The 13,369-nt window shown below is 33.6% G+C and overlaps 1 protein-coding gene across 6 annotated transcripts in view; it reads left to right on the forward strand.

Moving 5' to 3' along the window:
• PTPRQ (protein tyrosine phosphatase receptor type Q) overlaps nt 1-13,369 on the forward strand; it is a 138,235-nt gene that overhangs the window by 5,403 nt on the left and 119,463 nt on the right. For all 6 annotated transcript variants that reach the window (XM_080584383.1, XM_080584380.1, XM_080584384.1 and 3 more), the window contains 9 exons: nt 991-1,245; nt 2,310-2,527; nt 5,400-5,586; nt 5,731-6,015; nt 8,032-8,316; nt 8,971-9,240; nt 10,465-10,725; nt 12,166-12,296; nt 12,479-12,608. In XM_080584383.1, coding sequence (XP_080440509.1) covers nt 991-1,245; nt 2,310-2,527; nt 5,400-5,586; nt 5,731-6,015; nt 8,032-8,316; nt 8,971-9,240; nt 10,465-10,725; nt 12,166-12,296; nt 12,479-12,608 — 2,022 coding nt within the window. The remainder of the gene's footprint in view (nt 1-990; nt 1,246-2,309; nt 2,528-5,399; nt 5,587-5,730; nt 6,016-8,031; nt 8,317-8,970; nt 9,241-10,464; nt 10,726-12,165; nt 12,297-12,478; nt 12,609-13,369) is intronic.

A 13,369-nucleotide genomic window follows, 5' to 3' on the forward strand; every position in this document is an offset into this window, starting at 1 on the left:
AGTAGAAGGAATAATTTTACTATAACTTGTTTGGTTAGCATAATAATTCTGTAATACAGGACTGATGTAAATGTTTGGGAGACTTTTAAATGTTATATGCTTTGATATACTACAGTAATTCTGGGAGAAACATATAAAAGACGACCATCAGGAAAGTTAATTACAGCCTGGCAATTTCATATCAGTTAAGGGTTGTAATTGCTTGTCTTACTTATAGAAGTTAAATATATTAATTACATAATTAATATTTTTGTTTCCATTTTATGACAGTCCCCCTAAAAAGGGTTATGGAGTAGCTTGAAGTTCTTAGCATTGTGATTGACTGGGGCAAACTTGTTAGTATAATAATTTGTGAGTGTAGCCACTGAACTTGTAAAAACTTCTTTTATACCTGTAGAGCTGTTTAGGACGAGAAGTCTTGCTGATAACTGGATTGAAAGGGCTTTCTAATCTTGATTTTGTTAATTGCTATAAAATAGTTTTATAGTATTACCTTTGTGCACATTAGAAGCCCATATTCAGAATAATAGTCTAGGATCTGAATACAAACTTGCATCATTGGGAAAAATATGCAGTAAGTTGAAAACATTGCAGCACCCACTGACTGTGCTGAAATAGTACATCGAGCAATCTAGAGGGAATTCATGTTTATGCTGTTGAAGTGTTACCACTCTTGATCAATATCTATTACTTGACTTTACTATTAAACTGTGCTTTTGTGCAATCCTTAATATATGCACTTAACTTATATTTATGATTGCTTCAGACATACTTACAAAGCATCACAGTAAAAAAAAGAGCACAACTTTCTTAATTGCTCATTAAGACATTTTCTGTTTTGACATAATTCTATACTTTTTATTTTACCTATTGTGTGTATCTCTCACAAATCTTAAAAGAAAAAAATAATAGTAATGAATTAAAGATTTGGGTTAACTACTGTGTTGTGGTAATGCAAGTTTTCGTTTTTGTTTTTTGCTGGTCTACTAGGTGGAATTTCAGAAAATGATATCAAAACGTTTGTGACAGCTACTACTGTGTCTTTTAATTGGAGTGCAATGACCAAAGATTTTTCAGTTTCAGTTTCACTGAATGATACTTCTCAGTTTATAGAAAAAAACAATGGATTCTTTGTGTGGAGTGATTTGACACCTGCAACTTTATATACATTTGAGTTTATATTTCACCAATTACATCTTGAATTTATAAATGTGTCTCAATCACTGGATGTTCAAGCTGAAACAGGTATATACTTGTTTGTTGTAGTCACAATGAATGCAAGGAAGCACTATGTTTTCTAGAAGAGTTAATAGTAAGTTGCAAACTGTCTATATATACTTACACATTTTTTAATAGAAACTGTCTATATATACTTACACATTTTTTAATAGATGTGAGTTGTTTAATTTCTAGAAAGCAGAAATAAATTAAATGATAATGACATTGAAAGGGCATTTCTTGCTAATTTCTTTTTGAGGAGCAAGAATTCAATTTTCTATGTGCAAATATTTTAAGCTAACTATATGTTTTGCAGTCTAAAATAGAATCAAATGGATTCTAGTTTAGATGAAAGTGGACTGCAAACACAGGACATTTTGGATTGTAATTACTTGAGGATATCAATTGAATTTGTTATATACTTTCTATGAAAGGCAGGGAAAATCCTGTATTTTGTAAGGATTTGGAATACTTTTTGCCAGTGTTCAAAGCAGTGTTTTTGTACTGATGAGTGAGCTGTTTTGTAAGAAAAGCTTTAGAGGTAGGATTCTGAGGCTGGTACACTTGATTGTGTAACAGCATTCCTTTTAATGCAATACACAGCTAATGTAACTTAAAACCTTTAAAATTAGGAACACAAAAGAAAGGCTGATATAGGTTCAAATTCAGGGAAATAATTGTTTTCCTAAATTCAGGAAACTATTAGAAACAAATGACTTGTTAACTTCAAAATTTTAAATTTGAAAAATGAACCAGAAACTAATGGAGAATGTAAAAAATAGAATGGAATAAAAAATAATGGATCTCTCTCTCTCTCTCTTTTTTTTTTTTTTTTTTGCTTTAGTAGGTTTTAGTAAGCTAGATATTCTTTTAATTAAATCAATCAGAATTTTTAAGACACTTGGGATTTTGAATGAGGGATGATTCATAATTAAAGACCTCTAGTAGTCATGATTTAATTTTGTAGTCATGATTTAATTAAATATTATCATCTTCAAATGAACGCGGATTTAAAAAAAATAAAAATTAAATGTAGCACTGCCATAAATAGTACAGAAAGTCCTAAAAATACTGTTCTTGTTCACCTACAGGTACCTGTTCCCAGGGGTGGTTGGCATTCCAAAGCAGCTGCTATAGAATGAGTAAGGAGAGTAAGCCATGGAAGATGGCACAACAAATCTGTGAAATGTCTTCGCAAGGGGCACATCTTGTAGACATAGGGAATGAAGAAGAACGTGGTTTTATTTTATCTTATCTCCAGACAATTAGTCAAATAGTCATGTTATGGACAGGTCTTAATGACCTAAAGGTCAGTCTGTTTTGTCTTTTTGCTATATACAGAAACAGGAGAATTTTAATGTGCAGAACCTAATTCTTTAAAATAAGTGCTACGCTTTAAATGGTCATTTGTTTGTGTAGATATTATTAGGTGTAAAAGGAATCGTTAATTCTGCATAATTTGAAATACTGAAAATATTTAGGATGGCATAGCGGGAAAAAAGGCTGTCTTTTTTTTTTTTTTTCAGTGCATCGTGGGGATTTTCTTTTGCCTGTAGGTGGTGCTGCTTTACCAGTTTTAAAATCTGATTTTATACTTTGTGTCCATTACTTTCTATGGATATCAAAGTCTGGGGTTGACTTTCATAACTTTGGTGCAGGTCTAAGATACTGACTGCTGGTTTAGCAGAGTCCATTCAGTATGGATGTTGGATAGGCCAGTGGAAGAAGGGACTGGAGCAAGGTATTTCATGTAAAAAGTTTAATTTCCTCCTATCAGTGATAGGAGGGTTCTTAATGACAGCTCTGCTGTTATTATGACCCTAATGACTCACCGGGGTGTGTAATTTGGGAATAGCTACAGTGATAAATAAAATTATTGGGAAAGCTCTGACAATGACGGAGGAGCTCTGCCAGAAAATTGGGACTCAGTTTTCCTGTAACTAAGTTTAGTGAAAACGTCGTTTGTCCTAAGTATCAGAAAGCTTAGAGAAAGCCTGCTTTTCAGTAGAAGTGTTTCATTGTAGAAAAGAAACTTGCAGTTGTGTTTAGTTTGAGAAACACAAACCTGTCTAGATTTGTGATTAGAGAGGCATTCTAGCCTTCCATGTTAGAGAAACAACTGTACTATATGTATTTTACATGTAATATTGTTTTATACATAAGATTTAAGAATTGCTATAATTTTTACAGCATAGTGATATTAATCTTAACCAACTTGGTATTTTAGGAATAAGGTAGTATTTGTAAGAGGCTGCCAAAAATAGCTATCTAATGAAAACATAATATTATTGAAGATTGATAACTACTAAGGCGTTTTTTTTTTTTCTTTCTTTTTTCTTCCTTTCAAAATTCTGATTACACAGGGAAGAGTTAATTGCCAGACTGGAATTTGATTGTTAGTCAATTGTTTAATATAGATTATGACATGCATTTTTAAGTTTGTGGGAGTCTAGTCAGTTTAATGAACAAGATGAACACCTTATTTTAAGAATGGCAAGGGATGAAGTGTTTTTCAAGCACTCCTTTCTTAAATATTTGTCATTAATTAGCATGTTCAGGTACTGTATGATTAAAGTACTGTATGAGTGTGTTTCAGTCCTTCTAACTGTCACTGTTGTCATTTGCTCATCCTATGAGAATTGCAAAATTGTAATTACATGAATATGAACCTTAGGAGTTCAAAGATCATGGGACATATATTAGGAATGGTGAGACTTGTTTAGAATCATGAGATAAAAAATACAGATTCAATTATGGTTTTCTCTGGTGTTTGAACCATTAATGAGTTAAATTTCTGTTTTAAATATTTTTCTCTCAATACCCTTGGGACTTTAAGTATTCTATGAAATTAAAATAAAGTTGAGTCTATAACATACTCGGAGGATTTCATCAGCCTTAGGAAAACTGTGGAGCACTGTGACACCGATAAAAGTAACACTGCGAGCAATATTAACTTCTGTAACATTTGAATTCTCAGTTTCTCCTTCTTTAACCCTATTTGGATACGTAACTACATTAAAATCTTTACTGACATGAGTGAGCGTTCCTGTGAAAGACAATTGGGTACCCTGGTCATTTAGGTCCCTGTGCTGGGTAAGAAAGATGGGAGCACTTGGGTGATGTCCTTACATCTGTCCTGACACTCTGTGGAGGTCTTCAGATTTAGAAAGTGAAAAAGGTAGGCAAAGACTGAGGTCTTTCTTACAAGCCCAGCTACAAAGGTTTCAAAGACCGCTATAAGAAAAAATATGCATTGATGTACACAGTATTTTTGAAATACTAGGCTAGACACACAAGTCCTTCTAAAAGTCAAGCTGAATTAAATATTTAATTTTTGTACCACTGGAAATCTTCACACTCTTGTGGAAATGAGAGACATCACAGCATTTTGATTTCTTTCAAATCAACAGAAGAATTGGATAAAACTGGCTTAGTCTAAACCAACATGGTTGGTTGGTTGATTGGTTGGTTGGTTGGTTGGTTTTCTCAGAGAAATGAAAACAATGTTTTCTAGTGGAGTGCAGACTGAAACCTACCTCCCGCTAGGGAGGGAGGTCTGTACTGCAATACTGTGAGCAAATTTTGCAGGCACCTTTCTCCCAAAGTGTCAGACTGTCTCAGTCTAGTCTATGGACTATTCTGCTGCAGAAATGGGAAGTATTTCAAAGGTTAGGAACTCTGAATTAGGTGTGATTGTCCTAACTCCTGAGCTACTGTCATGAGTGACAGTGAGGAAAAGATAGCATTTCCCCATCTGACTGTGAATCAAGCCCTGTATTTTGTTTAAGCTAAACTTTTTGCTTTCAGACCAAATTTATGAATATTTGTTAGCTGACTGAATTTGTTTCTTTTCCATTACTAACATTTTTAGAAAATTATCCATCCGTGATTATTTGATAAATAGTGTTTTTTAAAGGATTGACTGTAATGATCAAACACTCTACATTATCCCTATATGGCTTTTATTAAAATGTTGTATCTACTACTTTATTTTAATTGAGGGGGGAATAATTTTACACTGAAATTTTTCATTCAAAATGTTCCCATGTAATTAATTTTAGAAATCAAATATGTAAATTTTGGTTGTTTAGGAGATACCCTTGCAATGAGAAAAGCTTCAATAATTCATTAATGTAATGTAAAAATATATGTAATTTTTTTCCTTCATTTTTTCCACATAGGATGAAGGTCAGCTGTTATGGACAGATGGATCTCCTTATCTTCTAAAGGCTGGTATCTCATCTTTGTCGATGATACCAGAAAATGAAACAGACTGTTATGCTCTTCAGAGAGATCACAGTGGCCCAGACTATTTCTTCACAGGATTTTTCTGCTATATACAGCTACCATATATTTGTGAATATGAATGTAACTGTCTTTCTTCCAATTTTTTGCATTTATTTTAACACCCCCCCCCCCCCCAGCCCAATTTGGCTTTGAATATACAAACAGAAAAAGAACAAAGTTTTCATGATTTTGAATGACTTTTTCATTTTTGATGTTCTTTTTCAGTACCCCTCATACCAGAAAACTTCACATTTAGTGTGCATGATATCAAGTCAACTGAAGCCGTGTTTATATGGAGTGATACCGACATCTGGCTTAAGTCAGGCTTTGCACTCATAATTAAGTACTATTTTGATCATATGAAACCATACATTCTGAGCTTGCCTGTGAATACAACACAGACGAAAATCGTGCAGTTGTCTCCTGGCCTTTGCTACAGGTTTTTACTAGCAGCAAGGAACCCAGATGGGGCACAGACTGTCTTAAGTCCAATTCTGAAGGTAGAAACAAGTAAGTTACAAAAATGGATAGTAGTAAGAACCACATAATCATATACTTTTCATACTTTTCCTTTGATTATGTTATTCATTTTGTTGCTATTTAGTCTGAAATTAGAAATAAATTTGAACATGACTTCTGAGTCCAGGATTCGCCTGCTTGTAGAACTGATTCCAAAATCTTCATTTTGCTTTTGTGCTTAATTGCTTATGAGAATAATGAGGAAGGGTAAGGTGTTTTCAGTGGCCACAAGCAGAATGCCAGCTGCAAATTCAACTTCTGTGAAGTACATTATAAAAACTCATTGTTACTTTGATTTTAGTCACAGAATTCCTACTGATGTATAAAGATAAAGCTAGATGTCAGAGTAGAAGTAAGATGCTTTTTAGCCATGCTGATGAAACAGAGTAGCAGACTTTCCAATCTAAAGTAAAAGTTTTTGTTGAAATAGAGGTATCCTATTATATCTGCAGTAAAGTTTAGGACAAAGTTTATGGCTTAAAAATACATTGTGTTTTGACCCACTGCGTGATGCTGTATGGCATAAGAAAAAATTTATGAAGCAATCAGCTTGTGTTCTAGTAAAATCTAGCTAGCTGTCGTTTGGATGAAGTCAAATGAAATGGGCCTGTGGGTAAAGATGAAAAATACCTTTGAATCCAAAGGTGAACAAATAGAGATGTCTTCAAGGAAAAATTACTTCATGGACACAAATATAATGCTAAAGGTTCTTAATCTGCCAAAGACTTGACACTATGGAAAAGCTATCTATTTTACAACTTGGTTAGCTTTCGAGTCAATCTAATAATTTTGTACTTTGATTTGAACAGTGCTAACTATAAATTTATATGTAATTATTTAGCGATGTATCTTGTATTTTATATACTTAATATTTGTATTGCTTATATACCTATATATACACACACATAACTGCAAATAAAATTGTTTATCAACAGGTGTATAACCAGTTAACCCTAAATGTATGTGAGGAAGAAAATACTTTTTTTTTTTTTAAAATCAGTAAGATGGAAGCTGTTAAATAAGGGATTTACAAGTTTTGATCTGATGCCTGAGAATTAATTTTAGGTGCAGAGTTTCTTCAGCTTCCTTTTCTGTGGTACTGGGAAGATGTTCTGATTTGCAGAAGCTAAAGAAAACGTACTGCCCTAAAATTTTTGCCAATTTTGTAAAGGCAATCCAAATATGAGACAGAAGTCCTTTGTCTTAAGGTCAGAACAAAATGCAGGGTTTTCTTTAGGGGAAGGAAGCTGTTCCTTCAAAATGTAGCCAGTACATTTTGACATATTTTGCTTCTTCACCCTCTGGGCTACTTGAAAGTCCCCCCATCTTCTCTGCCTACCTGTCTCTCTGGCCCCTAGTCAGGTGGCTTGTTTTCTATTTATTAGGTGTTGTAATGCCAGTTGCCTCTACAATGACATAAAGATATTCCTGCTTTCTCCTATCAAAAGCAAGTATATGTTTTACCTCAGAGATCAGCTGTACAGCTGCAAAAATACTATCTACAGAAACATGATTGTCCAGGCAAGAAAAAAGAGATCAGTTTATTGCTTATTAGACTAGTGACTGAACTGTTGGAAGAGATATAGGAGACATATGATGAGGAGGACTGATAAAAAGTGTGTGCATTCAACACTTTCTGAAATTCTGTAGATTTTGCCATTTAATTCATTAGGATCAGGTTTTAACCAACTTAGGTAATATATACCATTTGTCTGAGATAATATTTCTGGTCTAAATATAAGGGAGGGAGCCTAACTGAGGAGAATGAGTTCTGCATAAAGAGCAGGGCAATTCAGAAAACCTGAATTACACAGAGTATTCCTCTGCATATAAATATTAGTTATATTGTCAAGGCTGCTTTGTTTTGCTTTAATACTATTTTGTATTTATGTCAGTTAGTGTGTAGTGTTAGCTTTTCAGGCTTTATTTAACAAAATAAATCTTTGTTTTTGATAAAAGACAACAGAAGCTTTTACCCCGTTTTCTATTTCTAATCTTATTCAACAGGGCCATTGCACTCCCAGAAGTTAGAGACTACATACGTTTCATCTGCAGAAATACATTTAAAGTGGAAGGCTCCACAGCATTCATCCAGTGCTTATTTTCATTATTACCTTATTAACATTTTGGATACTGAAACCAATGTCTGGGAACAGTTACCAGTTGAAAAAAGAAAGACTTCAATAGTTATAGGAAATGTAAAACCTTATCATCAGTATCAGATATATTTACTGAATGTAGCAGAGAAGGGAACTCTAAGCTGCCATGAAAAGCCTATATTAATCACAACAGGTAATGTATCCTTTTTTTTTTTTTTTTTTTCCAGTAGGCTGTTCACATTGAAAATACAAGGCATAAAAGTATTTTTAAGATCATTTGCAAGGAGTAGTTTGTTGGTATGTACTGGGGGAAAATCAGGGCAATTGTATTTTATATTTTCTGTTTACTGATTTTAACATTCAGAACCTTTCAAAAAAATAAATGTAGCTATTCTCTTATTTATTTGTTTGCTTATAGCACACCCCTGTGTGCTAAAGCGATGACATCATATTTGATAAATACTGCTTTATGGTTCATACGTTTAATTTTAGCAAAGTAGAGACATTACTATGATATCTCAAATTATGTAGGCGAAGGCAGATAAGTTTTTTTTTTTTTTCCTAATTATTGATACTGTGACTCCAGTTGCATCATCTTTTTTATCTGTATATATTCAGTGGAGTGGAATATGGTTGGAAAATAAAGCACTATTTCATGAGGAAAAGTGTCTGTAAGAGGTAGTTGTCTACAAACTACTGTAAGGAATAATTAAATGGATTAGTAAATTTAAAATCATAAGATATTTAGAAGAAAAAATGTACCAAAAGACATTGTTGGGAAGGGTTTGTAAAGTGATGGTATGTTTGATCTGTGGTTTTACACTGAAATTCTTTTTCTTTGATTAAGCTGTCAGTCCACCTATAGCTGTTTTTATTTACCCTGAGGATGTACAAGAAGAGAGTGTAATTCTTCACTGGAAGCTGTTGCAAGAGGATCAGGGATCCTACATTCAGGTGAAACCTAGTGCAGACATCGGTGAAACTATGAAGTTTTTAGTAAACAATACAGAAGAATTTAAGATTGATCATCTAATACCTGGAATGTCTTATGAAATAGCAGTGGCAAGTGTGAATAATGGAAATATGAGTGAACCGAAGACCATTCAATGCACTTTAAGTAAGACATCTTTAAACACTGGAAACTACACTATAGTCTATTGTCTAACAGATTTTGTTTAACAATACATCATCATTACTATTGTCTAACAGATTGGCATATCAGGATGACTTGCTTAATAGCCGAGGATCAAAACTAGAATATGAAATACGTTCATCCAATCCTAACTCTTAAAGGCAGAGCAGATGCCATTACCTTTCAAAGCCTTGGGAAACATATTGGTAGTATTGAATGTTGTTTAACTGTGATGAGGACCAGAGCAGGAAATCCTCTTTCCACTGACAGAAGAAATTAAGTGAATCATTCATTTGAAATAGCAGAATGGTTGAAACTATTATTATTATTATTATTATTATTATTATTTTATTTTGGTGGAGAAGTATTAGGTGTTCTGTGAAATATGAGAGAATTACCCTACTACAGGTGAGAAGGTGCTGTTAAAAGATTTAGAGTTAGAAGTAGTAGTACCTCAAGGGTAAAAGCTCTAAATTATTTATTGAAAGGTGTTTTGTGTTAGCCTTAGTTCACCAAGATATTGAAATGCTTTTGGAGTAGTATAAATTTTTTTTTGCATATGTGAAAGGAATGGACAGGATTCAGTCATGATATATATACGATATGTAAAGGCTGCAGCTGTCAGATTATAGACATAAAATGCCATGTTGTCATTTTTTTCCTAAATGATAACAGTATTCTGGGGGGTAGCTGGCTTAGTCTTTTTTTATTTTTTATTTTTTTTACATATAGCATTAGATTTAATACCTCATTCAGGACACAGATGACAGAAAAGTACAAATGGGATTTTTCACAGCTGTAAGAACCAGCTGTATGGGAAGAAAAATGAGCAGGTCAATATTGCGTCCATCAAACATATCTCATTCTCCATGCTTAATTCCATGTCCACATATATGTTTCTGTGTATTGTTTCAGCTATCCTTACTAACTTTCTTTCTTGGTGCAGTTGTGTTTGAAAAGGTAATTCACCTTTGGAAGCCTAACTTGCTTTGATGCTAAATCACTTGCCAAGAGTTTCAGGATTCTAGTAATAAACACCTAAAAAAATCAGGTTGTTTATTGTTTCTGAGCAATGACATGTTTTATTATGATATCTGTTCACTTGCACCATGCAAGCATAGTTTCAGGGCAGTTGCTTCTGATTTGTTGTGTCCTTTTCATTATTTTCAGCTGATTTTAACCTGTTGCAATTTTATTTTCTTCTTTTAGAGCCCAAGCCAGTTCAAATTGTAGTTCCTTATGTGCTTTATAGCAATGCTGTGGTATTATTTGTTCGCATGCCTGATATTGGAGTATTTGATGGCATATATGTTACAACTAATGGAGGGCCTAATGCAACTTTCATTTTGAAACGTGATGGTAAAATAACAATTGAAAACCTTACTCCAGGAACAGAATATGATTTCTGTGTCTCCACAAAAAGCGGAAAAATGTTGAGCTCCTTTTACCATGTAACTGGTGTAAAAACATGTGAGTATTTTAAGTTGATTCCTATAAAATTGCACAATATTAAATTCTGATTTCTATTCTATATTTTTATGTCAGTACAGTTAGAAAAGACAGATTATTTAAAAATCACCCTGATATATTTGTGTAAGAGATTAATAATTATAATAACACTAGCTGTTTTCTAAACAAAACTTTAACTATCCCTTATCATTACTAAACTTTCTAAACTCTGTTTGTTATATCAAGTCTATAAAATGTATAGCAAGTATTTCAGGAATTCAGTCTGTATTAGATTGTTGTGGGGAAACAAGACCTGGTTTGACCATTTATTTTAGCCAAGGCAATCAGCATCAATGGAGTTGCTTCTGTCTCTTGAAATTAATAAGCTCATTCCTCCCACTGCATTATTAAGCAAGTAAGAATAGACCTGAACTATCCAAGTTTCAAGATAATAAATTCAACATCAAACAAAAACATTAAAAACTATTGTGGAAAGGTGACTTCTTCTATCAAAGTCTTTCAAAAAAAAAAAATTAATAAGGACTTAAAAATTGTTTAAAATAGCTACTGAAATTCTACGTTTTGACTTTTCTATTTTTTATGATAATTGTAATTCCAGGACTTTTTTTTTTTTCCTGTTTTACCATTTTCCTCTGCAATCCTTTTCTATTCAGAGTGGAAGTATTATAAAAGGAACCACTGATATAGGATAAAAGAAGCAAAGAAGAAAGAAGAGAATGAGGGGAAAAAAGAAAAATTATTTACCAAATAGTGAAAGCCTTGAAAGATTATTTTTCTTAAAATATAGTTTTAATAAAGATTGGTTTTTGATTGCTTGTGTGAGAGCAATCCCTAAACTTAGCATAACCTTTCCTTAGAAAACAGTTTTGATCTGTCCCTCCTGTGCCCCCAAAAACTTGGAAGAAAGAAAAAATCTGAGTTTCTCTTAGAAAATGTGTAAATTTTGTACATTCCAGCCAGAAGCAGCTGGGATGGGATGAAAGAAATGCAGACAAATTTAGAAGCTCCTCTGTAATGTGATCTGTAATATATTATACAAAGGTATACTAATTAGGGATAAAGAGTATTTGCTTTGCTTGGTCTACCCAATTTTGCTGATCTTTCTGGCAAAATTTAGGTCGACTGTGAGCATTATTGCAGTAGTATTGGAGGGATTAACTTCATTCTGAAGGATTTTCCTGCCTAGGAGTATCGGCATGTTCAGCCCCATGTGATTTTAAGATAAGCAAGAAAGCAATTCTCTCTGAGTAGTGTCAATATTATCTCCTTGCTCTTTCTCCATTTTTCTGTTTTGGAACGTCTCTGTGTTTGCATGTCTGAGATCAGATTTTGCCCTCTACTTGTTTGAATCTGTTACTGATTGTCCTCACTTTTATGTCGCCATAGGAAACACATAAAGTGTTGGATTGAACAGGAATGGATTTTATTTTTTTCCTGTAGGTCTGGCAGCTCCACTCAATGTACGAGAAGGTAATGTTACAGACACTTCAATAGAAATTGCTTGGGACCGTGCTGATGGAAATTTTCAGCGATATGAAGTCACATGTACAAACTGTGCAAGTGCTTTCAGGGTATGTTTTTTAAATGACCACTTGTGCATAGACAACATAGTTATATTTTTAAAAGTCTTACATAAAGTAATCAGAGGTTAAATCAAAAGCTATGTCTCCCACTAAAATAGGTGGAGGTGTAATTAACATAATAAAAGCAAATTTTGCAAGCAGTTCTGTGAAAGCTTTATTTGGCTTTGTAGGTCCAGAAGGTCAGGCAAGAAACAGCAACATTTTCCGACCTTATTCCTGGTAAGCTGTACAATTTTACAATTCGAACAGAAAAGGAAGGTTTCAGAGACAGCATTTTTGTCACAAAGGAAATAGAAACAGGTGAGACCTGTCATTATATTTAGCATTGTTTTCCTCTACTTATATCTGTTTTCTTTTACAGTTCCTGGAATTTTATTTTTGTTTCAAGTACAGAAAAGTAAATAAATAATTTTCATAATTTCTTCCTTATTCTCCTTCATTGTTACTTATTCTTTGACTGTGTCCTTTGAAAGTAAATGCATTTGAATATGGTTGTAGCGTATGATGAACTTCTGATGTTAACATTAATGACTCAAGCACGTGGATGCTCTAGGTGTACAAGTGGTACTTCCAGACAGTCTGTCTACCAGCGTTACAAAAAGCAGTCTTTTTCCATAGATTTCTGTTTAATATTTGATTTTTCACTTTACTGCTGAGTTTGAACACAGTTACGTGTTCAGAACCGAATTAGTTTTCTGATATTCTCTCATTGGCCTCCCCTTACATCAGGACTAAATATGGGGCTTTCTACATTTATTTTTACTTTAGGTTAGGACGTACGCTTCTCAGCGGCACAATTCTGTTTTAGTACTCCGATGTTAATAATAAGTCCCATTGTCATTCTCCTAGCTGCTAGAGTCTTCCTTCAGTTGCATATCTATCTTGAGCATAGGATGGGTAGTTCCATGAAAAAATTAGCATTAGCGCAGCAGCAGACTAAAACACATTCAAGGTGATGAGGAGCTGATAGGAGAGCTTATAAAACAAAACAGAAAACATCACTGTGCTGTTTTGTAGAAATCCGAGTACTCTTGCCTTCTCAACACACTGTGCAGTTCTCG

Source organism: Anser brachyrhynchus (assembly GCF_964034855.1).
Source record: "Anser brachyrhynchus genome assembly, chromosome: 1".
Taxonomy (NCBI): Eukaryota; Metazoa; Chordata; class Aves; order Anseriformes; family Anatidae; genus Anser; species Anser brachyrhynchus.